This window comes from Melospiza georgiana, chromosome 26 (genome assembly GCF_028018845.1).
Source record: "Melospiza georgiana isolate bMelGeo1 chromosome 26, bMelGeo1.pri, whole genome shotgun sequence".
In the NCBI taxonomy this organism is placed as follows: Eukaryota; Metazoa; Chordata; class Aves; order Passeriformes; family Passerellidae; genus Melospiza; species Melospiza georgiana.
Genome location: NC_080455.1, coordinates 3,910,866 through 3,937,522, shown reverse-complemented (window position 1 = coordinate 3,937,522; position 26,657 = coordinate 3,910,866). Strand labels below are relative to the sequence as shown.

The 26,657-nt window shown below is 50.4% G+C and overlaps 2 protein-coding genes across 4 annotated transcripts in view; one reads left to right on the top strand and one right to left on the bottom strand.

Moving 5' to 3' along the window:
• The first annotated feature begins 391 nt into the window (after positions 1-391).
• ACSBG2 (acyl-CoA synthetase bubblegum family member 2) lies at positions 392-22,398 on the top strand. 2 transcript variants are annotated; one of them, XM_058040688.1, is made up of 15 exons: positions 392-435; positions 5,935-6,067; positions 8,023-8,102; positions 8,646-8,887; positions 10,768-10,856; positions 11,393-11,513; positions 11,953-12,033; positions 13,443-13,592; positions 14,696-14,872; positions 16,016-16,197; positions 16,910-17,143; positions 17,624-17,841; positions 18,936-19,075; positions 19,932-20,178; positions 21,124-22,398. In XM_058040688.1, exons 2-15 carry the CDS (start codon positions 5,964-5,966, stop codon positions 21,234-21,236), a joined length of 2,178 nt encoding a protein of 725 aa, XP_057896671.1. In that variant the 5' UTR covers positions 392-435; positions 5,935-5,963; the 3' UTR covers positions 21,237-22,398. The 2 variants fall into 2 exon arrangements, with proteins under 2 accessions (XP_057896671.1, XP_057896670.1); XM_058040687.1 differs by lacking the exon at positions 392-435 and adding an exon at positions 5,575-5,672.
• Positions 22,399-22,775: 377 nt separating this feature from the next.
• Positions 22,776-26,657, bottom strand: part of MLLT1 (MLLT1 super elongation complex subunit) — a 35,424-nt gene continuing 31,542 nt past the window's right edge. For both annotated transcript variants that reach the window (XM_058040699.1, XM_058040698.1), the window contains exon 12: positions 22,776-26,471. In XM_058040699.1, the coding sequence (XP_057896682.1) occupies positions 26,343-26,471 (129 nt within the window). In that variant the 3' untranslated portion in view covers positions 22,776-26,342. The remainder of the gene's footprint in view (positions 26,472-26,657) is intronic.

Below are 26,657 nucleotides of genomic sequence, written 5' to 3'. Positions count from 1 at the left end.
ATCCCTGGTGTCCAGCCCAGTCCCGGTGTCGGGCCCAGCCCAGTCCCGTTGTTGGGAACAGCCTATCCCCGGTGTCCAGCCCAGTCCCGGTGTCGGGCCCAGCCCAGTCCCGGTGTCGGGCCCAGCCCATCCCCGGTGTCCCGGCACTGCTCCGGGCATTGACCGCGGGTAACCCGCGCCAGGGAGGGGGCGTGGCCTACCTGTTATTGACAGCCTCCTCCTCCAATCGCGCGGCGATGCGTCTCTCCCTAGCGCCGGGGGGGCGTGGCTTCCTCTCTGCCCACACCATATTGCCCAATGGGGTGTTTCAAACGGACTGAGTGGGCGGAGCAATCGCTCTTTGGCCACGCCCCCAGCGCGAGGGCTGTTTAAGGCGCCGCCCGGCGGCGCGCGGGAGCCGCTGAGGGGCCGCGTGCGCTCCCGCCGGGCCCGCAGGTAACGCGCGGTCCTAAAGCCCGACCCGGCCGGGGCTGAGGGGGGGACGGGGGTCCCGGCTCCGCACAGCCCCTCTGGGTGTCCCCAGCGGCTCCTGCTGTGTGGGAAATGCCCGCGGGATCCTGCACTGTGGGGATCACAGCCCGGCAGGTGCTTCTGGGGGTGTCCCGTTTGTGCGTGGGTGTGTGGGCGGAGAGCGAGGGGGGAAATTGTTGGTGGTTTTGGTTAAATGAACGTGTGGTGCGTTGGAGTTTCCCCCGGGAGGTGGTGTGAGGAGAAGTGGTGTCCCTTCCCCTGTGCTGTGCGGGAACCCATAGTGAGGGACCCTGAGGGGTCCTGAGAACTTGGGGTTCTCTGAGGTGACCTGAGAGTCTGGGGTGCTCTGAGATGTCCTGAGATGTGGGCATGCCCTATGAAGTGACATGAGAGATCAGAGATGCTCCAAGAGGTGGTCTGAGAGTTTGGGATGCACCATGAGGTGACCTGAGAGGTGGGAATGCTGCAAGAGGTGACTTTGGGATGCTCCGTGAGGTGATCTTAGATTTTGGGATGCTCCATGAGGTGACATGAGTGATTCAGGGTACTCTGAGGTGTCCTGAGAGTTTGGGAATTGCTCTATGAGGTGATCTGAAAGTTTGGGATGCTTTGAGAGGTCCTGAGAGTTTGGGATGCTCTGAGATGTCCTGAGAAGTGGGAATGCTCCAAGAGGTGTCTTTGGGATGCTCCACGAGGTGACCTGAGAGTTTGGGGTGCTCTGGGTGACCCCAGTGCTCGGGACACTCCTGTGCCGGCTCCCAGCCCTGCTGTGCTCCCAAGGGACACAATGCCACGTGTGGCAGCCAGCAGGAAAACAGGAACACAGAAAACCCAGAGATTTTATAGCAGTACAGGAACACAAAAAACACAGCCCTGAGCTTTCCTGCTGGGCCTTTCCCTGCTGTGCAGAAATTCAGGCAAGAGGAGCTCGACTGGGTGAATTCACCTGAAAGAAATATCCCTGGAGGAGCAAGGAGCCTGCAGGGAGAATTCTGTGTCTGCCATGGTCAGTGGGCAGATTGGATGAAAGCTTGACAAGAAAGTCTCACAGATACATGTGCTTAGCAGAAAGATTTTTAAATGTAGAGTCTGATGAAGGAATAGAGATGGAAGCAAGTTTTGATATGGAAGAAAAGAATTGCTGAGCCAGTCTTACTGGATAACCAAGGAGGCAAAGGGTGTGTTAGTTAGAAGGGGTTTTATGACTTAGAGCAAAGAATAAACCTACTTTAAATAAGAAGATGTTTTTACCAAGCAGAAAGAGAGCACAGGCAAACAAGTCAGCAAAGTTGCATGTAGAAAAAAGGTCTCAGAATTTTCCACTGCAAGAAAACTGAAAAACAACTTCTAGCTTAAACTGTAACTTTTAGTGATAGGAGAATAGTAACATGAATATGGTAATTATAGCAGTTATGATAGGCTATAGGTAATAGTTAAGGTATAGATTGGTTCTGCTGTATTAAGATGCTCAGCAAAGAAAAGTCTATAATGCATTGGTAACCTGAACTAAGGGTCTCCAGGCCTGCCTGCAGCTGGAGCTGACAGCTGTGGGCACAAGCTCTGTCACCCACCACCCTGGGCTGCTGTAATGTCTTGGATTTATTAAACTGCATTTTGAAGAGCTGCCTCAAACAAGAAGATGTTTTTACCAAGCAGAAAGACAGCACAGGCAAACAAGTCAGCAAAGTTGCAAGCAGAAGAAGAGTGGGGTGCCTGTCTGCACTGGTGACAGTCACTCATCATCCTGACAGAGGCTGAAATTACTTTTCCTCCTGTTTTCTGCTCTCCCACATCAGGAGGGCATGGGGCACTGCCCAGCACCTGTGGTCAGTGACAAAACCTTCAGTGCTCAGGAAGTTTTTATCACCGCCTCTCCTAAACACTGAGTTTATCTAAGAGGAAGAAGTGTGAGTCGCTCAGCTTTTGTTCCCTCACTTAGTGACTCTTGAAAGGAACAGAAAGTCCCAGGTTTCGGTTTTGGTTGGCGATGTGGCAGCCTGGAGCTGCTCTGGACAGGAGCAGAGCGGATGTGGTGCCTGAACCGGTTAAAAGAGATCCGACGCAGGAAACCGAGTGGGGCCGCGCTGGAAAATGTCAAGTGGCTGATAACGCGCTCGGTAATTTGAATTTGAATCGGTGTTGTTGGAGCTCTGTGTGTGTTTTAGGTAAAGGTGTGTCCAAAGTTGGAAATGGAAGCTCCACTCCTGCCCTCTTCACTGCCACAAGTTTGCACTTTACTCAAACCTTTATTTTGATTTGTCAGTGAAGTGGTTCCAAAGAAACACCCCGTTCCCAGTTCTTCTGGGTCAGGTGCTCCCTCAAAGCAGAAGGCGTTTTTATTGAAATGGTTTAAGGTTTCAGACAGGCGTAATTAAAAGGGAGGTTTCTTCCCGCAGGTTTTTTGTTTGGGAGTGTGTCCTCCGTGCTCCTGAGCGCTGTGGTACATCACGGTGTGCTAATTCCTCAGGAAACAATGTGGGGTGGGAACGTTTGGTATCCAGGAATTACACCGGGCTCTGCTGAACCGTGGAATGGTTTTGGCTCGGAAAGGACCTTAAAGATCATTCCCTCCTAACCCTGGAACTTGTGTGTTTAGCATGGCTGTGTTTGTAACCCAGCATCAGGGAGGGAAGGGCTGAGCAAAGCTAGGCAGAGTCTGAATATATTGGGAAATATTTCTTCTAACCTGAATTTTTTGGATGAAATGCATGTCTGGTTTGGGAAGCTGCACAGATTTCAGCTCAGTGTGAGTGTACCCCGGGTTGGGCACAGTGAGAGCAGAGCTCAGAGTGGGCTCCACTGGAAGAGCTTTTTCCCTTTTGGGTGCCTGAAGGTGAGGCAGAAAGCCTTCCATGGAAATGGAACAGAGAGGGATGGAGCACCTCTCACCTCTGCTGTGAGGGAAGGATGAGAGAACTGGGGTCGTTCAAGCTTTGGGTGAACTTATGGTGGCAGGACCTGAAGGGAGCCTGAAAGAAAATGAGAGGGAGAGAGACTGAAAGGGCTGGAGTGCCAGGGCACAGGGAATGGCTTTCACTGCCAGAGGACAAGGATAGATCAGGTATTAATAGGGAGTACTTCCCTGTGAGGGCAGTTAGGCCCTGGCACAGGTGCCCAGAGCAGCTGGGGCTGCCCCTGGATCCCTGGCAGTGCCCAAGGCCAGGCTGGGCAGGGCTGGGAGCAGCCTGGGACAGTGGGAGGTGTCCCTGCCATGGCAGGGGTGGTGCTGGATGGGCTTTGAGGTCCCTTCCCACCCAAACCACTCTGGGATGCCACAATTCCCTGACAGCAGGAGTGAGGACACCTCACCCTTTCCCTTGAAACTTCACTGCTGCACTAAGGCACAGTTGGCAAGGGAAACTGTAATTAGTGCAGAGGGCAGAGATTCCCTCAGGGGTGCTCTGAACCCCTCCTTGTGGGGTGCTGGGAAGGAAAGTGGGAGCAGCATTGTGAAAGGGGCCAGGAGTGATGGCAGCTGCTGCCTTCTGTCCCTCCTGGGCTCCTCTTGGGTTGTCCTTGGGCAAGATAGGCCGTGGGGACAGCTCGGGGGAGTGAGAGAGGCCGTGGGGGGCACTGCAGGTGGGTTTGGGCTGCTCCGGGCTGGGCAGGGGAGCAGCTCCAAGTCGGGGAGTGGAACCAGCTCCAGGCAGGGGAAGCAGCTGCAGGCCGGACATGGGGAGCAGCTCTGTGCTGGGCAGGGGAACCAATTCTGGGCTGGTCAGGGGAGCAGCTCCAGGTAGGGGAGGGGAACCAGCTCCAGGTAGGGGAGCACCTCTGGGCTGGGCAGGGGGAACAGCTTTGGGCCAGGGAGGGAGAGCAGCTCTGGGCTGTGGAATGAGCTCCGAGTTGGGCAGGGGAGCAGCTCTGGGCTGGGCAGGAAACAACTCTGACCTGGGCAGGGCATGGGGCACCAGGTCCGGACAAGGGAACCAGCTCCGGGTAGGGCAGGGGAGCAGCTCCAGGCTGGGGAAAGAGCTCCGGGCCGGGCAGGGAGAGCAGCTCCGGGCTGCGGAACGAGCTCCAGGTCGGGCAGAGGAACCAGCTCCAGGCAGGGAAAGGAGCTCCGGGCTGGGCAGGAAACAACTCTGACCCGGGCAGGGGAACGAGCTCCAGGCAAGGGGAGCAGCTCCAGGCTGGGGAACCAGCTCCGGGCCGGGCAGGGGGAGCAGCTCCAGGTCGGGGAGGGGAACCAGCTCCGAACCGGAGAACGAGCTCCGGGCTGGGGAGAGAACAGCTCCAGGCATGGGAACCAGCTCCGGACGGGACAGAGGCAACAGCTCCGGGCAGGGAACAGCTCCGGGCAGGTCTGAGCGGCTGCTCCGAGCACGGGGCTGCAGCTCTTCCCCCGCTGCCCGTGAACCCCAGTGGTGCTCCAGCCCACGGTGGGTGCACGGCAGCGCCTGCCGGTGATCCGTGCGCTCCAGAGCTGGCTTTTTACAGACATCCCCCCCTCTCTGCTCGTGAATTAAACTATTTCTGGCGTGGTGACTCGCAGGCTGTAGCAGAGCGTGGCGTGAGCGGCAACATGTCCTTGTGCAGATGAGTAAGCGGAAAGGGGGACGTCCCTAAGCCTGCCCCCTCCCGCTAAAGGCAGGAGGCTGCAGCGTGCTCGCTCGCATTTATGACATAAAAAGACTTTTTTTTAATAAAAAGACTTTCCTGTTCCTCGTGGAGGCGAACATGCCCCTCGCATCACACGATTTAAACGCGTCTGTCTAAAGCAGGTACAAAATAGCAGCCTAAAATCCACTTCTTAGCGAGATCAAGGATAATGAGATTCGCCTCCAATCAGCTTGAAATCCCTTGAAACAATTAAAGCTCAGCCTTGGCGACTTCTAAGCACCGAAGGCTTTTGATGAGTGTGAACCTTAAATAAAATCAGCGTTGAAATCCCCCAAGACAAAGTGCTGGGAAAAAAAAAAAAGGAAAGAAAAAAGAAAAATACAGTTGAAAAAGGTTATTTTGATGGGAACAGGTGAAATGTGAGTTGTCACCCTAGAGGAACCGAAATCCCCGGTGTGCCGGGCGGGTGTGGGGCCAGAGCCTCCTTAAGAGGCGGCGGTGTGGGGTGACGAGCCGCTTCCAATTGCGAGGCAGCAGCACATGACATAAGATGCTCCAGATCTGCCTCCTGGGCGCTAGTTTAAAAATAAAGGATATTACACGTCGGTGAGAGGAGGCTGCGGGACCGGCGATGCGCGGTGAGGCTGCAGGGATCGGGGTTTTGGGACAGCATTTAGGGCAAAAGAGTGTGGAATTTTAAATGGTTTGACTCGTGGTGCTCTAGGGGTGCTGTGGGTGTCTGGTTCTGCCGTGGGGTTTTGCAATGCCCGCTGAATTTCCTGTTGTTTGGTGCAAATGCAGCCTCTTTGGGGTTGCCTGGCTCACGTCAGCGGAGCTGCTTTGCTGTGACGTGGGGCTGTGTTTTTATTTTTAATTTTCCCAACGTGTTTTCTCTCGCAGGGACAGTGCTGTGTGAGTCAGACGCCAGGATGGCACTTGCAGAACCAGTCTCCTCCGTGGCTTATTGCAGTTCAGCTCTTCAAAGCAGCTGTGAGGTGGCAGGGGAAGATGTGCTGCTCAACTCTTCACCCAGGTTGGTCTAATTTGGGATTTTATTTGGGATTTATTTGCCTATTTAGTATTTTATTTACCCTGTTTATATAGAATTGTATCCTACCATGCTTACTTTGATTAATTAAAATGATTTTGGAAGAGCCCTGCCTCTGCAGGGAACATCATGTGCAGTATCTACACATCTCAAACTCCTGCTGGTAAGAGGCTGCTTGGATTTACAGACTAAAGAGCAGATTAGGGTCTGTATCTCACCACAGCATAATGAGATCTAGCTGATCAGAACCTCTTTACCTAAATTTTTTGGGGTTGCATTGAGCTACATGTAAGGAGGAGAAAAAGATGACTTGATTGACTGTAAGGGAAATAGCTGGGGCTTTTCTGCTCATATTCCTGGGTCATTTGCATGCTTTGATCATAAAAGCTGGTGGAGAAATGGTGCAGAACTATTGCAACTGAGGATTAATTTGTGCTGAAAAATGTTCTCAGTAATGAGGAGGGAACACGGAGATGGGAGTATCTCATAATCCCCTAGGGGGAAATAAAGAAATTATTTACTCAGCCCTGGTTGCTGGCCTGCAGATTAGTTCAGAGGAGCAGTTCTGCTTTACAGCAGGACATGTGATCAGCCATGTCACATCTTCCCTGGGCCTTGAACCTCCTCATACCCCCAAAGCAGTCAGAAATTCAGAATAAATGTAGATTAGAGGGAAGAGATTTCCCCTTACCCTGACATTCACACAGTGCCTGTGCTGGTTGCCTTGTCTCTGGCCTGGTAGAAAGAAAATAAAGATGGGATTTGATGGGAGCTCTGCCTGGCTGGGGCTGAGGGTTGTGTGTGTGCCCAGAGGAGCTCTCAGCTGTGAGCAGTGTGACTGTGATGGGCAGAGTCAGGGCTCCTCTGTGCCCCAGAGCTGCCCCTGCAGTGTTTGGGGTTATTGTGATGTCAGGGCCCTCCTGGAAGAGCCTGGTGCTGCAGGTGCTGCTGTTGAGAAGGGAAAACACCGGCCTGGAGGAACAGCAATGAGTGATGGGCTGAGGCAAAGGGCCTGGTAGGGCCAGGCAGGATGGAAACTTTGGGTTTCTGCAGTGAAATTTTACTCAGCTAAAGCTCAGACATCAATGGCCCAGGACAGGGAACAAAGCAGCAGCTGCCTGCTTGGAGGGTGGGATTCCCAAATCTCACTGGCTCTGGCTTCAGCTCCTGCTCTCAAGTGGGACATGAGCCTTGATTGTCCCTGACCCTCCTCATGAGGGCTGTGGCAGTCCAGCCTGGAAAGGGATGGAGTAGGAACAGTTTTGCAAGCAGGCAAGTGGTGCTTCACCAGCTGCTGCAGGGCTGAAAGTGAAAGGACAGCTCAGCTGGGAGGAGTGGCTGGAGCACATGGGCATGAGCCTGTTTCTGTTTCTTCCCAGGCATCTGGTGGGAGCCCTGGTTTTAATAGGAATACCTAAGAACAAGATTTGCTGTTGAATCAATTTCCTGCTCTTTTACAGGAAATCTCTGTGGGTTTCTCCATGGGGTGACTGCAGAGTGTCCCCAGGGCCTCCCCTGGGGCTGACTCACATCTTGCAAACAGGAGATGAGTTCCAGACCCAAGTGTCCCTTCCTGCCCCCCTCCTCCTCCTCCTCCTCCTCCTCCCAGCTGCAGACTCTTTATTCCAGGCACCTGGAGCAGCCTTTAGGAATTGAATTATGGCTGTTTTTAGGATGATGTTTATGCATTCTTCTGCAGCTTGTCTGCAATGAAAGCTGCAATTAGGACAATACTCCTGTGTTCAGCACAGGCAGAGCTTGCACACTCAGAGGGAGCTGTTCCATTGCTGGGGCCATGCAGGGCAGTGAATTAATAAAATCACCTGCAGAGCATCAGGGATCACTCTGACATCTGAGTGACATTAAGGGATGGAGCCAGCCTGGCTGTGGCAGGCAGCCCTCAGTGCTCTCATCCAGGGATAATTCCTTTTGCCTTGCAGAACTGCTGAGCCACACAACAGCCAGCCAGGGGAAGATTCCAAGATTGAGGACTATCAGGTGAACTCACTTGGTCCCAAAGGTGAGTGCATGGAAATTTGGGGGCTGTGGGGTGCCTGACATTATTGTTGCAATGAGAGAGGGATTTGTCAAACCATGACAATGGAAGAAGCAGCTCAGGTTGCAGGATGGGTTGTGCAGGAGTGTCTGGAGCTCAGATTTTAAAGCACAAGGGTTAAATAGGCAGTGCCAGTGCCTGGTGCTCATCTGCCAGGTACCAGTGTCCAGCTTTCAGTCCTCCTTAAAAGAAAAAACTTATAAATAGCAGAGTATAACATGCAGGAAACTATCACCTTACCAGTACAAGAGCCTTAGGGCAGCAGAGCAGGTTAGAGGGGATATAAGTGGGAAATTTTAACATAATTTAAAAGTGCTCTAGAGGCTTCTGTCTAAAATACTGGGGCTCACATGGCAAAATTGCCACAAAGAAATGGTCAAAAAAGGGGTGTGGGAGGGGGTGTAACAACATTTGCTTTCATATGCTTGAGACTTGTTTTTGGTATTGCTGTTATGGCAGCAGGAAATTTGTAAATCTAAAATGCTGAACACTTTCCTTTCAATGCAGCCCCCTCCTCTCCTGGCTCCAGCATGTGGACAACACGTCGTGATGGAGAAGTCAAGCTGAGGATGGAAGAGCAGGGCCCTGGCAGCGAGGCCCCAAAGACTGTGCACCAGCTCTTCCAGGAAAGTGTCAACAAATACAGCAACCTTTATGCCCTTTCATCCAAAAAAAATGGCAAGTGGGTAAAGCTGACGTATAAGATGTACTATGATGAGTGCTGGAAAGCAGCCAAAAGCTTTCTGAAGGTAAGAGTTTGTTGAGTTCTCTTTGGTATATTCACAGAGTCCTAAAAACAGCATGGTTTGGGTTGGAGGGATCTTAAAGCCCATCCAGTGCCACCCCTGCCGTGGCAGGGACACGTCCCATTGTCCCAGGTGCTCCCAGCCCTGCCCAGCCTGGCCTTGGGCACTGCCAGGGATCCAGGGGCAGCCCCAGCTGTGCCAGGGCCTGCCCACCCTCCCAGGGAACAATTCCTGCCCAATATCTGATATAAATCTTTCTTCTTTTAATTTAAAACTGTCTTCCTACCACTTCCTACCCTCTTCCTACCACTGTGTCAAAACAAAACAAAGTCAAGTTTAATGTTCACTCACTTAAATAGTGCTGGAATGGCTGCATTCAAGTCTGTTTTAAATCTGCAAATTCCCTGAGTGCAGATGAATCTCACAGTGACAGGGAAGTACCTGAACATGCTATGGACACCTATTTAATTTTTTTTGACAGTTGCTTCCACATTTAACCAAGTAAAAAAAACATGTAAGGAAACATTTCAAGCGAGGTGTTTGAGGTTTATGTTAAACCTGGACACTGCCCCTGCAGAGGCTTGGAAAGTTCATCTTTCTAAGAAAAAAAGGGATCTTAAAAACCAGACTTAAATGTCCCACGTGGCCCAGCCTTTTGCTGGTGCTGCTGGGATTAGGAGACTTGGAGACAGAAACCAACAATACCTGTTTGTACTGTTGGGATCAAGTCTTGCCTCCTCAAGTTAAGGCCAGCCTGGTTTTACTGCTGTGGTGGGATCTCCCACTCTGGGACAAAACCAGAGTCTGGCTGAGGGAGTTAAAAACTGGGACTCCAAGAGCTGGAATTTCATAGCCAAGTGTGACTGCCACTGTCTTGGGACTTCTGCTGCTCACAGTGACCCTAAGATGTGTTAGAAAATCTCTTTTCCCAGCCTGGCAGTCAAAGAAGGAGTCAGAGCTCTTCAGTTCTCAGTCTGAAGGTTATTTATTGTATCTTATCTATAAAATTTTTTTTCCTGTCCAGCTGAGGTCCGTTCAGCAAGACAGAGGCACTCTGGCCACCCCTGGGGCAGTGTTATCTTTTTATACTAAAAACTATGTGTACAATATTTACCATAACTTCCCAATATCTATCACCTATGCTAGACAGTGAGCTACTCTAAACCAGTCTGAAAGTGCCACCATCACAGCAGAAGATGGAGGCCAAGAAGAAGGAGAAAGGCTGGACACACCCAGATCCCTCCATCTTGCCCCCCTGAACCCCCATTCTAAAAACCCCTAAAATCTGTTTCTTCACCCTGTGATAAATTCACTATCATTCTACTTAAACTGTCGTGGTTTGCTGATCTTCATCTAAGGTTGGTAATTTGCTCCATGGGCCATAATCAAACCCACAGGTGTCTTGGGTTCTGTGCCAGGGTCTCTGAGCCCCCTGGCAGGGTCTTGGCAGTCCAGGACAGCCACAGGGATGTCCTGAGTTCTGACACCACTGGAGCTTGTTGCTCTGGCCATTATTGATATTTGCCATTCCCAACTTGTGCCAAATGTCCCAGGAGGTGCTGTCTGACTTCACCTCTCACCTCCTCATTCCCAGCCCAAGGAGGGAACTCCCTGGAGTGCAGGTTGATATTCCTGTGAGTGAATTCCTGTTGGTGAGTCTGTCTTTCCAAGGGCAGAGCTCAGCAAATCCCCATTTTCCTGCCCACTTACAGTGGGACAGAGCTGTGAAACTTTCACTGGTTCCATCCTGGCTCCTGGGGGTGATTCAGTGTAAGAACATGAGCTGTTCCCTCAGTGCTGTGCTCACAGCAGAGGTCTCAGATGCTCCCTGAGCTTTGGCCAGAGGAGAAGCAGGATGCTGTAATGCCATCTCTTGTTTGCAGCTGGGGCTGGAGCGTTTCCATGGAGTGGGCATCCTGGGATTCAATTCTGCTGAGTGGTTCATTGCTGACATTGGAGCTATCCTTGCAGGGTAAGGCTCTTGTTTCTTGCCATGCATTTTGCTTTGGCAGGCAGGGAGTGACTGCAGCATTCACATGAGAAGCAGGTTTTGATTAAGCCCCAGTAAAACAAACAAACAACACCCCAATTCAATTGCTTATATTTGGATTTAATGAAGGTAGATAGAAGCTGAACTTTTTAATAATGAATTAATGAGACAAAAATGAAATACTTTTTTTTAGCCAGCTGCTTCTCTCAAAATAAGATGACCAGTAGGTTAATCCAGAAGCATTTTTATGTACACAGTGATTAAGGAAATTCCAGAGAATCTCATGTCTGGACTGTGATATCTGCCTTCCACATGAGATATTTTGCTCCCTTGCTCCACTCTTGACATTTCCCATGCCCCAGAACAGAATCTTTCCTCTTGGAATTCAGCTCTCCCCTTTTTGTTGTCATTTTATGAGATATTGTCCTTAAAATTTTTTTTTCTCTGAAATTTGCCAGCAACTCTGCTTGTCCTCTAACTCTGTTTTGCTTTTCTGTTCTGATTTTTCCCTTTCCCAGGGGATTTGCTGTTGGGATCTACACTACAAACTCTCCTGAGGCCTGTCACTATGTAGCAGAGAACTGCAGTGCCAACGTCATAGTGGTGGAAAACCATAAACAGCTGCAGAAAATCTTAGAAGTAATTATGTTTTTTAAATGGCTGGGGATTACAGCAACCTGTTGACAGATGTGGGAGGATGAAATGCTGTGGGAGGGGAGTGCTGGGTCTGAGAACAGAGGTGAATTACTTGCTGTGCTCCCTGCTCCAGCCAGGTGAGCTGTCACTGGCACTGTGTCTCACAAGGGGTTAAGTGGTGCTTTCACTTCTTAAAAACCTTGGGCTTAAAACTGAAGAAGCCAAAATGAACAACTGAGCATCCTCTAGGTTGTCTGGCACCATCCCAGCTCAAATGATGACTGTTTCTAGCGAGGCAAACCCATTCTTTAGGAGCACAGATGGGATTCTCTTGGCTTTGCATAAAGTGGCAAATCTGAGGAGTGTGCTAAGTGGGGTTACAGAGGTCTGAAAGGCACAAGCAGCGTTTGCTCCTTCTCACAAATCTCCCTTCTTAACACAGATTGAACACAGACTACCTCATCTGAAGGCCATTGTCCAGTATGGGGAGGAGATCAAAGAGCAGAGACCAAAACTGTACTCGGTGAGTCCTGGGTTTCTTCACAGCTGCTAAGTGCTGGTTGTGTTCAGCTGGTGGCTGCAAGCACCTGTCACCTGCCCCAGGGCCTTGAGCATCTGGTGACATCCCTGTCATGTCATTCCATGGCAGGGCCTTGGAATGAAATTTTAATGTCCCTTCTAAGCCAAACCAGCCTGGGGTTCTGTGGCTGTGATCCCTTGAGCTGTGTTGGCTTTGGTGGACAGGAGGTGTCTGCTGTTGTGCAACCTGGATAATCCATGTTGTAAGGGACTTTGCCAGACACCTTGAGCCCCACAGTTACTCCAAGGAGTTGCTTCAGAGCTGTAAAGCTGCTGGGGGTGGGTCTGGCTCCTTTCTGCTTCTCCCTGTGTCAGCCAGGAAACACAGGGGTGGCAGTGTGGGTGTACAGCCTCTTCCAGGGGTGTGGACAGGGAGAGCATCCTTCTCTTGGTGTGTAGCAAAGAGTTGTTGGGAAGGATGAAAGTTTGACAAGAAAACCTCACAGATATGTGTGCTTAGCAGAAAGATTTTTGGATGTAGAATCTGAAGAAGGAATAGAAATGAAAGCAAGTTTTGATATAGAAGAAAAGAATTGCTGAGCCAGTCTCACTGGCTAACCAAGGAGGCAAAGGGTGTGTTAGTTAGAAGGGGTTTTTATGACTTAGAGCAAAGAATAAACCTACTTTAAATAAGATGATATTTTTACCAAGCAGAAAGATAGCACAGGCAAACAAGGCAGCAAAGCTGCAAGTAGAAAAAAGGTCTCAGAATTTTCCACTGCGAGAAAACTGAAAAACAACTTCTAGCTTAAACTGTAATGCACTAACTTTTAGTGATTGGAGAATAGTAACATGAATATGGTAATTACAGTAGTTATGATAGGCTATAGGTAATAGTTAAGGTATAGATTGGTTCTACTGTATGAAGATGCTCAGTAAGGGAAAGTATATAATGCATTGCAACCAAAAGAAAAAATATCTAATGCATTGTGACCTAAACTAAGGGTCTCCGGGCCTGCTTGCAGCTGGAGCTGACAGCTGTAGGCACAGCTCTGTCACCCACCACCCTGGACTGCTGTAATGTCTGATACAATAAACTGCATTTTGGAGAGTGGCCTGGAGTCCCAGATCTCTGATTAAGGCTGTTATGGTGGCGCCCAACGTGGGGCACCATCAGCAAGAGCCTGAATGAGGGCTGTGGGTCTCCAGGCCTGCCTGCAGCTTGGGCTGATAGGTGTGGGCACAGGCTCTGTCACCCACCACCCTGGACTGCTGTAATGTCTTAGATACAATAAACTGCATTTCGAAGAGCTGCCTGTAGTCCCACATCCCTTATTTAGGCTCTAACAAAGAGATCCATTGTTCCTGTGGGTGATGCCTCACAAAGGGGCTGAGCTGTTGTGTTCCCTGCAGTGGAAGCAGTTCATGGAGCTGGGCAGGGACGTGCCGGACGAGCAGCTCCGCGAGGTCATCGCCGCCCAGAAACCCAACCAGTGCTGCACCCTCATCTACACCTCGGGCACCACGGGGCAGCCCAAGGGGGTCATGCTCAGCCACGACAACGTGAGTGCCCAGTGCCACCCCAGGGCTGCTCAGGGAGAGCATCCTGAGCTGGGAGGGACCCCCCCTGGTGTTGTGTTTGTGGGGTTCCCAAATGGAGGGAATGATGCATCTGACTCCATGTTCTTAGAAGAATTTTAATTTATTACGTTATTTAATTAATTACCGTATACATCCATATAAATAATAATAAAAAATTAGTAATATTATTTATATAATTTATAGATAATTTTTACATTCATACATCTACTTATAAATAATTTATTTATGAATAATTTTATATAGTTATTATTCATAAATGGTCGTGTTATTTATATAAATATTTATGGTATTTTTATTAATAATACTATTAATAATAATATTATTATATTGATTTAATTTATTATCTTATGATAGTATATTGTATTAAAGAATGCTATACTAAAGAATACAGAAAGGATACAGACAGAAGCCTAAAAAGATACTAAAGAAAAACTCATTACTCTTAGCTTGGCACTGATTGGCCATTAGGTCAAAACTTAAGCAATTCACGTGAAGCCAATGAAACAATCACCTGTTGGTAAGCAATGTCCAAACACATTCCAAAGCAGCAAAACACAGGAGAAGCAAATCAGATAATTATTGTTTTCATTTTTCTCTGAGGCTTCTTAGCTTCCCAGGAGAAAATCCTGGGTAAAGAGATTTTTCAGAAAATGTAACAGTGACACACAGGGATGATCAGTGCAGCCCGTGTCCCTGCACAGCCACCCCAACAAGCCCATCCTGGGAGCTCCTGCAGCTCTGGCAGCCTTGGCACCATTCCCTGGGCAGCCTGGGCAGTGCCCAGCAGCCTCGGGGGGCAGAACCTGGCCCTGAGCTCCATGCCAAGGCCTGGCACAGCTGCAGCCCTTGCTGGGCTCCTGTCCCTGTGCCAGAGCAGAGCTCAGCCCCTGCCCCTGTGCCTGCCCTGGGGAGGAGCTGCAGCCCCCGAGGAGCCTCCCCTCAGTCTCTGCTGCGCCTGAGCAAGCCAAGTGCTGCTGCTGAGATCCCAGGACGCTGTAGCTGAGCTGTGCTGTGTGTGTGTCTGTGCTGTCCCTCTCTGAAGCCCCTCTGGGTTCCTGTTGCAGCTGACGTGGACGGGGACGGTGGCCGCGCGCTTCATCATGCTGAGAGACGCCCGGGAGAAGCAGGAGGAGGTGGTCAGCTACCTGCCCCTGAGCCACATTGCTGCACAAATGTGTGACATTTGGGCAGCCATGACCCTCGGAGTGCAAGTTTACTTTGCCCAACCAGATGCATTGAAGGTAAAAAAAAATGAGATAATAAACTTACACTCATCCACCTGCTTGAGGTGGGGTGGGTGCTGTGGGCCGGGGTCTGTGTGCAAATCACAGATGGGGTGGGGCTGCTGTAGAACGTGCCTTGAGCTGTTTTATTTTTCAGCATCAGTCTCATTACATGGTTGTGACAATGGGGAGATGCCAGCAGCAGACCAAGAACTTAATGTTACAACTCACTTTATAAGTTTTTTGACCAATCACACAAATCAAAAGCACATTGACAGTATTTATATCTGTATAGTATATATTCTATATCGACACTAGTTCTGTCCAACCACTATAAGCCCACGTGCCTTTGGTTAAACAGTGCTTGCTTATTTCAATTACAATACCTCCTTGTAAGCCTTCAAACACAATGCACAGAGCTCCATTATTAAGCTTCAAACTTCCTAATATCTTGCTAGATAAACTTTTCTGTAGCTTAGAGAGTTATTCTAGACAAGTGTTAATACACAGACCATTGTTCTATTTGTCCTTACTTTTCTACTTTTTAAATATTTTTTCTGCTGATCTATCTCATGGCTGCTGCTTAGCTCTAATCACAGTTCTCCTGCCTCTGAGGTCTGCCTTTTGCAGCTTTCCCAAAACCCTCTGATTTTGTGGATTCCCACAGGTGCTTGAAATAAGGCTGTGTTATCTTATGGTTCTCTCAGCTTTCCTAACTGGGTTTACTTTGCCCACTGACCAGCTGCCCCTGTTGGTTTGACTGGAGCTTGGCCTTCACCTTTTGACCCAGTGACAAACTGGGAGAAGCTGACCCAGCACTTCACAACTGAGATCTGCTGAGTTCTTACCTAACTCCTGATGCCACATCAAGAACTGGTTGAGCAACAGCCTCATGTTTGCTCTGCCCACATTGCACCATGGCCCCAGCTAAACCTGAGTCCTGAGTAAAGGATTCTTGTGTCACTGAAAGCATTGACCCTTGCTCCCTTCACAATTCCCACTGGAATGCCTCAGGGGTTCCCTTCTCTTGGTGGTGCCGCAAAAAACAAACAGTTCCTCAAAATTCATTGCAGACTCCCAAGTTTTTGCTGGTGATCAATACTGACCTGAAGTCTGCAGTGAATCATTTCTAAAAACTGCATTAAATCCTGCTTCTCTCAGGGCAGCTTGGTGGAGACCCTGCGAGAAGTGAGGCCAACTGCTTTTCTGGGAGTTCCTCGTGTCTGGGAGAAAATGGAAGAGAAAATGAAATCTGTGGGCATGAAAGCCTCAGCGATCCGACGGAAAGTGGCAGCGTGGGCCAAGGGAGTGGGGCTGCAGACCAACCTCAAGAAGATGGATGGGTAATTATGAGCTACATGTCAGGGATGCTGATGAGTTTTTAGGAGAACTTCCCTGTCAGATCAGGGATTTTATTCCATCCAGGGGTTATATTCCATATATTCCAGGATTTTATCTCATGTGACAGACTGTAGTGGCGTTCGCAGGGGTCCCAGGATGAGGGAAGAGATGGGAATCTTGACTCCATGTTTCAGAAGGCTGATTTATTATTTGATGATATATATTATATTAAAAGAAAATGATGTATTAAAGCTATACTAAAATAATAGAAGAAAAGGATTTCATCAGAAGGCTAGCAAGGAATAGAAAGGAATGGTAATAAAATCCTGTGACTGCTCACAACCTCGACACAGGTGGCTGTCATTGGTCATCAAGTAAAAACAATTCACATGCTGGGTAAACAATTCTCCAAATCACATTCCAAAGCAGCAAAACAGGGAGAAGCTGAAACTTCTCAGCTTCTCAGGAGAAAAGATCCTAATGAAAGAATTTTTCATAAAATATGTCCATGACATTAGACCAGTGCAACTTGGACTCGAGGGGGAGCAGCAAGGGCTGGAGGGGGAAATAATCCATTATTTTATGGAATGAACTGAAGTGGGATGAAGATAAAAGGATGAGGGGGAGGAGTTCTGTATTTTCTATGAACTGAAGAAGGATGAAGATGAAAGGAGGAAGGGGAGGAGCTGGAAATGTGTCACTTTCCTGCTGCAGGCGCTTGGACGAGCCGGTGAATTTCCGCCTGGCCCGGCAGCTGGTGTACAGGAAGGTGCGCAAGGCCATCGGGCTGGACCGCTGCACCAGGTGCTACACTGGGGCTGCTCCCATCACCAGAGAGACCCTGGAGTTCTTCCTGAGCCTCAACATCCCTGTGATGGAGCTCTATGGCATGAGTGAGAGCTCTGGGCCCCACACCATCTCCCTGCCTCACGCCTTCAAGCTCGGCAGGTGAGCGCCCGCCTGGGAGCAGGGAGGGGGTTCTGCCTCTGGCACCTCCATCTGTCCTGCTGCAGCTCATCCCCACAGCCCTGCTGCCACTGGGGACGTGTGAATTTACCTTGGCTGGCTTCTGTGGGAGCTGGGGAAGAAGGAAAAGTTGGTAACTCCAACCTACTCTTCAATGGGAAATGACTGAAGGGTTCAGGGTGTCTTTGAGCAGCTCGTTCAGTCTGCACAGTGAAAGTTTGCTGCCAAGGACATAAATCTGGTGTTGAGAACAATGAGTGCAAACCAGCAGGTGTGTGAGCACTGATCTCTGCAGTAACAACTCTTTCTGCAGCTGCCCTCACATGAGCAGATGCCTGTAAAGCTCTTGTGCTAAAAAGCTGCTGGGCTTTGTTCAAACCCTCCAGCTTAAGAGGTGCTGCTGTAACTTCTGCTTGAATTTGGTTTAAAATGAATTAATCCTTGCTCTGTGCTGTGTTTCAGCTGTGGGAAGGTGCTGTCAGGGTGCCACACCCTGATCCATAAACCAGACATGGATGGCATTGGGGAGATCTGCTTCTCAGGCAGGCATGTCTTCATGGGCTACCTGAACATGGAGGACAAAACCAGGGAAGCCATTGATGAGGATGGCTGGCTGCACTCAGGGGACCTGGGCAAGCATGACAAGGATGGATTCCTCTTCATCACAGGCAGAATTAAAGGTGACACATCCCCTGACTTTGTCTTGGTGTTGTGCAGCACTGTGGGATCAATGAGATGTTGATGAGCCCAACTGTTCCCTCAGCACTGCCAAGGCCACCACTGTGTCCCCATGTCCCCAGCTGTCCCATCTTTTAAATCCCTCCAGGGATGGTGGCTCCACCACTGCCCTGGACAGCCTGTTCCAATGCTGGGAAGAAATTTTTCCCAATATCCAGCTTAACCTGGATATTGAGAAAAATCTAAACCTCTTCTGGTACAGGGGACGCTCTGCTGGTTGTGTGGCTGTGACTTGCACAGAAGAATATTGAAATCCTTCTCATCCTGGAGTTTCCACTGGGATGTGGCTGCAGGGTGGGAGGAGAGGGGCAGCCTCTGGAGCCAGGGTGTGTTTGCAGAGTGAGGGACAATCTTCTGATTTCAATTCTCTGATTTCAGTTCTCTGATTTCAGCACCAGTGCAATTGGTGCTTTGTGGGTTTGTTTTATCAGCAGCTCAAAGTTTCAGGAGCTTTGCAGGGTGACCTCCAAGGAAAGCAGCAGCTTAACACTGTTGTGCAAGTGCCTTGGAGCAGTGTGGCTCTTGGGACAGAGTTTGGGCAACTCCAGACAAAGCCAAGGTCACTCAAACCTTCAGCCCCCAAGAGAGAGAGGTGCAGCTCTGAGGAGCAGGAGATGGAGCAGGGGCTCCCCTCTGCTCTGCAGCACACAGGAACCTCCTCTCACTTCAATTTCTGATAATTTGGGTGCCAACTTAGGAGCCTTAGAGGCTCAGGTGTCTGTGCCAAGGAGCTCACCTGCATTGCCAGGCTGCAAACACCCCTGGAGCCCCAGGGCAGCTTTGGCTGGGCTGAGTGTGAGCAGCTGCTGCTCCTCTCTGCTGCAGTCAGGGATCAGCACTGGGGCTGGAAAAGCCCTTTAAAATGTCCCACATCCCCACATTTCTGAACATTTTTGGAGATGGTCACCCTGTGACTGTCCCAGTCCTGGTGTGCTGACACAGACTCCCTGTTTGAGCCAAAGGAGCAGTGGAGTTGTTGCAGATTGTGGCAAGGGGAGGTGCTCCAAGCATTAATCAGGATCTGATTGTTTTCCAGAGCTCATCATCACAGCAGGAGGTGAGAACGTTCCTCCTGTTCCAATCGAGGATGCTGTCAAGAATGCTGTTCCCATCATCAGCAATGCCATGCTGGTTGGAGACAAAGCCAAATTCCTTTCCATGCTCCTGACACTAAAGGTAATGGCAGAGGGGATGGGGATCCACCACCTGTGCTGCTGCATCTGAGTAATTCCAGGGAGGAAGGGTTGTTACACATTTTTAGTGTCTTGTGGAGCAGAATTTGCTGCAGCTGAGCTGCCAAGAGCAGCTGAAAGCACAGAACTGTCACTTGCTCAGACCATCAGGCCCTGCTGCTGTTCAGGGCAGCTTTTGCTGCTTTTGTGCCACAGAGGGCAGGGAGAAACAGAAGGAAAAGACCCAAAAGTGAGGCTGGAAAAGGAAACCCTTCTGCTCTCCTCACCTCTTTCAGTCTCTCTCAGAGCAGTGTGGGAGGTAAAAACCTGTCAGGGATTTCTTTGTCACACTCTGGATTTAAACTGCACCAGGACACATCTGTGGTGGCCTGTGCTGACTGTCAGAGTAGGAATTGAGACCAGGGCCAGCAGCCTTGGCCTGGGGCAGGAGATCTGAGGTGGCCCTGGGAGTGGCCCTGCTGCTCTTGTCATGGCTGAGGGCTGTGTGTGACTCCAAGACTGCTCCTGCACAGTGCAGGGAAGTGAATTGTGCTCCAGAAAAGGTCTGGAAAGCAGAGATTAACTTTGGACAGAGATTAACTTTGGACAGAGATTAACTTTGGGCAGCACAGGAGGAATTGGGCAGATGTGCTCCTGAGCAGGCACAGACCTGAGGGGTTTATCTGTGTTTGTGCCAAGCTTCCATTGGCAGCCAGGGGTTGGATGGGAGCTGAGGGGCTGGAGTGGGGCAGGGAAAGGACCCCAAAAGGGACCCCAGGAGCTGTCCCAGGGCTGGAGGCTCCTGGTGCAGAGCCTCAGGTGCTCAGCACTGCTCAGTTCCTGCTGTGCTTGGCCTGCAGTGCGTGGTGGATGCAGAAACGGGTGAGCCTGGAGATGACCTCAGCCCAGAAGCTCTGGCATTCTGTCAGAGGGTGGGCAGCAAGGCCACCAAGGTCTCAGAAATCATCAGCAGCAAAGACAAGGCCATCTACACTGCCATCCAGAAAGGGATCTCTGCTGTCAATGAGAAAGCTGTGTCCAATGCTCAGAAAGTCCAGAAGTGGGTCCTGCTGGAGAAGGACTTCTCCCTGTTTGGTGGAGAGCTTGGTGAGTGTCTGGGGTGTGCCCTGTGCTACTTCCCTGGTACTGAACATCAACACAACCACAGCCCCAAAGCACAGAGCTGCCCTGGCCTTTCCTCACTGTGGCTTTTCCATGTAGCAGTTTGGGGTGGGATGAACTGGGGTGAATTTCCACTTTCAGCCCACAGCACCGAGTGCAGCAGCACTTACCTTGTGCTGTGGTGCCTCTCACAGGGTTATGGAGCATCCTGAGCTGGAAGGGACCCTCAGGGATGATCAGCCCAGCCCCTGTCCCTGCACAGACACCCCAACACCCCCACCCTGAGCAGCCCTGGGAGCTCCTGCAGCTCTGGCAGCCTTGGCACCATTCCCTGGGGGAATCCCTGGGCTTGGGGCTGGGACCTGTGACGGTGTTCACAGGGGTTCTTGGGTGAGGGAAGAGATGAGGATCTGACTCCGTGTTTCAGAAGGCTTGATTTATTATTTTATGATATATATTACATTAAAACTATACTAAATGAATAGAAGAAAGGTTTCATCAGAAGGCTAGCTAAGAATAGAATAGCAAAGAATGATGACAAAGGCTTGTGGCTCGGGCCCTGTGTCCAAGCCAGCTGACTGTGATTGGCCATTAATTAGAAACAACCCCATGAGACCAATCCCAGTTCCACCTGTTGCATTCCACAGCAGCAGATAATCAATGTTTACATTTTGTTCCTGAGGCCTCTCAGCTTCTCAGGAGGAAAAATTCCTAAGGAAAGGATTTTTCATGAAAAGATGTCTGTGACAGGGACCATTCCCTCTGGGTGCTGCTTTGGCTCACAGAGGAAGGGAGGGACATTCCATTAAACCCAAGGAGAAGTTCAGAACTTCTCTCAGGTCCCTGTTCCCCTGTTCTGCCTCTCCCTCCAGCCCTGCTGGGTGCTCCCAGTGCCGCCCTCCCCTTTAACCCTTTGCTGGCTCCCCACAGGCCCCACCATGAAGCTGAAGAGGCCGGTGGTGGCTCAGAAATACCAGGAGCAGATCGCTCGGTTTTACACGGACACCGAAAAACCCTCGGGGGAGCCCTCGGCCCGGCCATAGAGCCCGCCCCGGAACCGCCCCCAGGACACTCCCAGCTGCCCAGGAGGGATTCCCTGGATGGATCCTGCCGAAATAAAGCAGCTCAGCCTTCAGGCAGCCCCTTTGCTGTCCATGTCCTGCAGTGTGGTGAGCGTGGTCCTGCCCATGTTCTCCTGTGTCTCGTGTTCCTTGCTGAGATATCCCAAATATCTCAGCTTTGTATTTTTTATTTCCATTTTTATAAGGGCGATATGATGTTTACCTGAAATCCACGTGATCTGTTACGTTCTAACCAAAGTTTTCTTTTCCTGAGATGAATGTAAAACAGGAGCTGCAAATCAGGAGCTGCCCTTTTTCTGCTGAGGGAGAAAGGCAGATTTCATTTTCCAGCAGTGTCCTCACTCCCTGCTGCACGTTTCCCTGCATGCTGATGGCATCCTCATAATTTTAAATCTCCTTCCCCACAAACTATTCCTGTCTGAGATGACAAATGCTGTGTGTGACTACACACAGCAGTGGAGGTGGAACCTCACATGAACTGGGCTTGTCTGTGCAATATTTTGAGTTTGTTTTACCTTTTTGAGTTACAATGAAGCCATAAATTGTATTGTTGAAGTTGTATCCATGGCTGGTATTCTAAGAAGTGATTTACTCCAGGGATTATTTATAAGGCTGTGTACAATGTGTGAAATCTGTCTGTATTTTACAATTCAGGAATGTTGTGGGGAGCTGCAGAGTGGAGGCTGAGGGCTGCAGCTGTGCCTGGGGACAGGGGATGGTGCTGGGAGCTCAGCCAGGTTCTCCTGGGGCTCTGTGATCAACCAGCCCAGAGCTGTGGAGCTGCTCCATGGAGGGCACAGCCTGGCCCAGCTGCAGCCAGAGCTGCTGGTGCCCAATCCAGCAGGGGAAGGATGGCTGGGAATGGCTCAGGGCACACAGGAACCCTCTCTGGGCAGGGAGAGCAGCCCAGCTCTGGCTCCAGTTCCATTTCCCTGGACAGGAGGAGCTGGGGCAGTGCTGGGGTCACAGCAGAGTGACAGAATTAAACCCAGAACTCTGCTTTGGGTCAGAGGAATTCCAGTGCCTGAATGCACTGCTGGAACTGCAGCTCCCCCTGTGTGCTGGGCTGGGCTGGCTGCAATTGCTGTGTCCAAGTGAAATAAACTCCTCTGTTTGTGTCTCTGAACTCTGTCTGGTTCCTGGCATGGAGCAGGGCTGGCTTTGCCTCAGGCAGGGAGAGCTGAGCTGTGCCCAGGGCACCAAGGACAGGGCCAGGCCCTCAGGGGCAGGGGAGGGATGGTGCCACCCTTTGCCTGTGCCAGGGCAGTGCCCATGCCAGGCTCTGTCCTGCAGTGGGGACCCTCAAATCCCACAGGAGCTGCCCCAGGCAGACCCTGCTCCAAGGGCAGGGACCCCTCACCTGATGGATTAAGGGACACTGGAGTCACCCCATGTTTAAAATAATTCCCTTTTCCTTGGCTTTTCCTGTGCCATGAGGGGTTTTGGGAAAGCCACGCTGCCATCCCTGGAGAAACAACACAACTGAAAAACACTTCCAAGTTTTACTTTTCCATCTTACTTTATTTCACTTTTTCTAGAAAATTCCTCCATAGTTCCACAAATTTAACAAAAAGTTTAAAATTCAGGACAAACAATCCTGTAACGTATTACAAACATGAGTTTTTTTGTGGTTTTTTTTTTTCTTTTTAATCTTGCAGTTAGTCTTGGCTCAGCTGCATTTCTTCCAGCTGAGTGAAGAACTTTTCTCCCAACACAACTTTTAAAATCCTCAGGTGCTGAGGTATTTAATACCTCGGCTCTAGGCAGAAATACAATTAAAAATTCTCTAGAAGTTGAAGTACTTACATTTTTCTTTAGGAGTGCAAACTCATCTTGTCAGTTTTTGATGGCTATCAAAGGAAAGCAACACCCATTTGGGTCCTTTGAGCACTGATTCACCTGTCCCAGGTGCACCAGGGGAGTCTCAGCAGGGAGGAGCCTCCTGTGAGCAGAGCTGGCTCCAGCACATCCCCAATGGAAAACTGCAGCTGGAGCCACTCTGGGCTCTGCTCGTGGAGAGGCCCCTCCTGGAGGGACGTTTTAACTCTCTCACCATCAAACACGGTCCAAGATGTGACAATGAAACTGTTTCTGGATTGTTGCATCAATGCTTGGCTCGTTCTGATGCTCCCAGGGCACCCCACGCTCCCACAGGTGGCAGAGATTGCACTTCCATGGCTGCAGCCTGAGCTCAGCCAGCCTCCCCTCGTGGCACAAACACCAGACTGGGTTTGCTGCCAAGCCAGCCTTCCTCTCCTCTCCTTTTTATTAAACTTTTCTAATGGTCATGTCAGTAATCAAAGCCTCGAGGCTCAACACACGGCAGAGCCAGGGAAAGGCTCCTGACCCTCCTGGAGGATGGAGGAGCCGAATCCTGACCCTGCCTCCAACACGATTCCAGCTCGGGCTGCCAGCACTGGCTGTGCCAGCAGCAGCACCACAAGGAACAGGGAAAAGGAACAGAGGCAAAAGGAACAGAGTCCTGCCCACTTTCCTTGGAAAAACCATTATGGCTACAAGTCAATTTGGGATTCTTTTTTTTGTTTTCTTCCTTTTTTTTTAACAACGCAAGCTACTACACATCCTCGAGGACCTGAAGCAATGCCCACAGCAGCACTGCCCCCTCCTTGCTAGAGTACAATAATCCATCCATGCTCTCAAGAGTGACACAAGAACAAACACTTTATCCACAAAAACCTGTACACGGCATGTTCAGAACAGCGTTCAGCCAGCCTAGAGGGGATCTACACAGGGAACTGCAAGGGGACACAAGGTGAGGCCCAAAGTGACCAACCTTGCCTTGCAGCCACCCCTCCTGTGCTCCCCACGCTACCACATACCCCAAAAAACATCAACTCTGTAGAACAACTAAGTACTTGCAAAAACCTTTTAGTAACAAATCAGCATGTGCACACAATGGAGAGGAACTATTGCTGGGGAACAATCCTACCTCGGGTTTTATGGGGGGGGGGGATTATAAACAGTCTAAAAAAATCCATGTGTAAAATACTTCTTATAAAAACCAAACGAAATCCCTATCAATGCTCAGCAGACTGACCAACAAAGTCACTTCCAGGACAGGACGATGCCATGGCAGGCTCAGAAGAGCCTCCTGCAGGTGTGCCAGGGGCAGGGTGGCACCTCCAGTGGAGCTGGGACAGTCTGCAAGTGCTGGCACTGGAGCTGTGGGAGGAGTGGGCAGCACTCAGTGGAGCTGGGGCTCAGCCTGGCCACCCTCAGTGCCACCAGCCCCAGGTGCCAGTGTGGGCACAGAGCTGCCATCCCCTGGCACAGCCCCACAGAGACACGGGCTGTGACCAGTGTGGGTGTCCTGCTGCCACCTCTCCCTCTGCTCCCTGGCCTTTCCATCCAGCCCTGGCATCGTCCAGCAAGAAAGAAAAGAGCTGAGATCACTGGCGTGACAGGGTTTGCACCCAGCATGAGCTTGAATTCCATATATATATATATATACACACACATATATATATATATATATACACACACACAACACATGAAAGGTGGTACAAGGACAAAATTAATGGGAATCGGGTCAACATGACCCAACTCAAACAAGCTTATCATCATATTGCCACTTCAGTTGATTAGTTGCAACATTTCCATGATAAAGAAAGGGGGAACCCAAAACAAGGGACAGCAAACCTGGAGGGGTGCAGCCCTCCCTGAGCAGAGCAGAGCAGAGGGGCTCCCACACTGCCTGTGCCCCACTTGGCAAAAGCTTCCACAGCCCTTGGAAAAACCAGCAATTCCTGGGCAAATACTGAATTTTGGGAGCAGGAGTGTAACACAGCTTGGGGGGAGGGCTGGGGTTGCCCATGCCCACCTGGACAACACTTGGAGGTCAATACTAGTTTAACTAGAAATCCAGGGAGGGGCTGCATTAGTGTTTCTGTTTCCGCCTTTTCCTGCACAGGCAGCGGGGTGGGAGAGGGAGCAGGGAACAAACCCAGCTCCACTTTGTGTTTTACATCAGCATCTCCAAAATCCAAAGATTTCAGCTCTCCCTTGTTTTGGTTTTCCCAAAGTACAGCCACTACTATAGGGGCCACTGTAAGGAGATTCCTCTTTGAGAACACAGAACAAAACCAATCACATGTTTTGGCAAAGTTATCAAACACTGACAAATGGAAAGACGATGGGTGAGCCCCTTCTGGAGCATGGGATGCCTGGAGGTTGCTGTCCAGCTTCCTTACACTACAAATTGTCCACAAGAGTCAAATCTTATTAAGCGCCTTCCCCTGCCAGAGCCATAAAAAAACAACAGAAAAACACACCCTTAAGATCATGAGACCCAACTAGGCCCTTCTTATACATACAGTACATACATATATATAATATATATATATAAAATATACAGCTTACAGTTTTGGAGTCCTATTACAGTTAAAGCAGACTGAAAGGAGTGGGACTTTGTTTAGGAGCTCAGATCAACAAAGAAGACATCTCCAAAGCCCAGCAGGAGACAGCAGGTTCCAGAGGCCTCCTCACTGAGCACAGAGGGTCCTGTCCCCACCCCAGAGGGCGATCCCAGCTGGGATGGAGCTGGAATGCAGCCCCTCTCCCCTGCAGCAGACCAGCAGGAGCCTCCTGTTGTCCCCAGTGTCCCGGCCAGCTCTGTCAAAGCCGATGTCACCCACAGGGCGCGGGGCAGAGCGGGAGGGCTCCGGTCCCGAGCTCCAGGGGGAAGGGAACAGCATCCACGCTTCTTCAGAGCTCAGAGATGCCTGCAAAATGTGCTCTTGAAACACAGTTGCTCCAAGGGAAACCAAAAAGGTCGCGCTGTGCAGCCTAAGTGCAGCACGCCCGCTCTGCTGGGGGCCTGGCCCACAAAGGCAGGGCCGGGCACAGGCTCAGCAAGGCGGGCGCTGGTTTGAAGCCTACAAGAAAAGTGCAGCTGGCTGAGCATTCCTAGAGCATGGCTGTTCTCTAAGGCAGTGCTTCTTCGGGTGAGGCAGGAGGATAAGAAGGCCTAGTTCCATGGGGTGGTTTCCTGGTACCAGTGGAGGGGATGTCTGGGTGAAGAGCAGAGCCAGCTTGCCAGGCCCAGCGTCATGTGGCCACGGCCTCCAGGTAGCTCTGCAGCTTGCGGACGGTCGTCTCATCCAGGGAGAAGAGGTCAAAGTCAAAGGTTGTGTTGGTGACGTTGAAATGCCCGGTTTCCTCAATGAGATTCACAATCTGGACAAGGGGGATGGATGTGAGTACAGCACAGAGGGTACAGAGCCCAGCCAGGCTTTCCCACCCCTTGCAGGGGTTCAAAACAGGAAGGGAATCCTCTTCCCAAAAAAGCAAAGCAGCTCCCCCTGCCTGACCAGCTCAGTCTGGACAATGATGTGGGCAGGTTTCCTTTTAATCATAAAATAA

Coding starts and splice junctions, on each gene's coding strand:
- ACSBG2 (XM_058040687.1), top strand. Junction 11,514..11,952: donor AGCTGCAGAAAATCTTAGAA/GTAATTATGTTT, acceptor TTCTTAACACAG/ATTGAACACAGACTACCTCA. Junction 19,076..19,931: donor CCATGCTCCTGACACTAAAG/GTAATGGCAGAG, acceptor CTTGGCCTGCAG/TGCGTGGTGGATGCAGAAAC.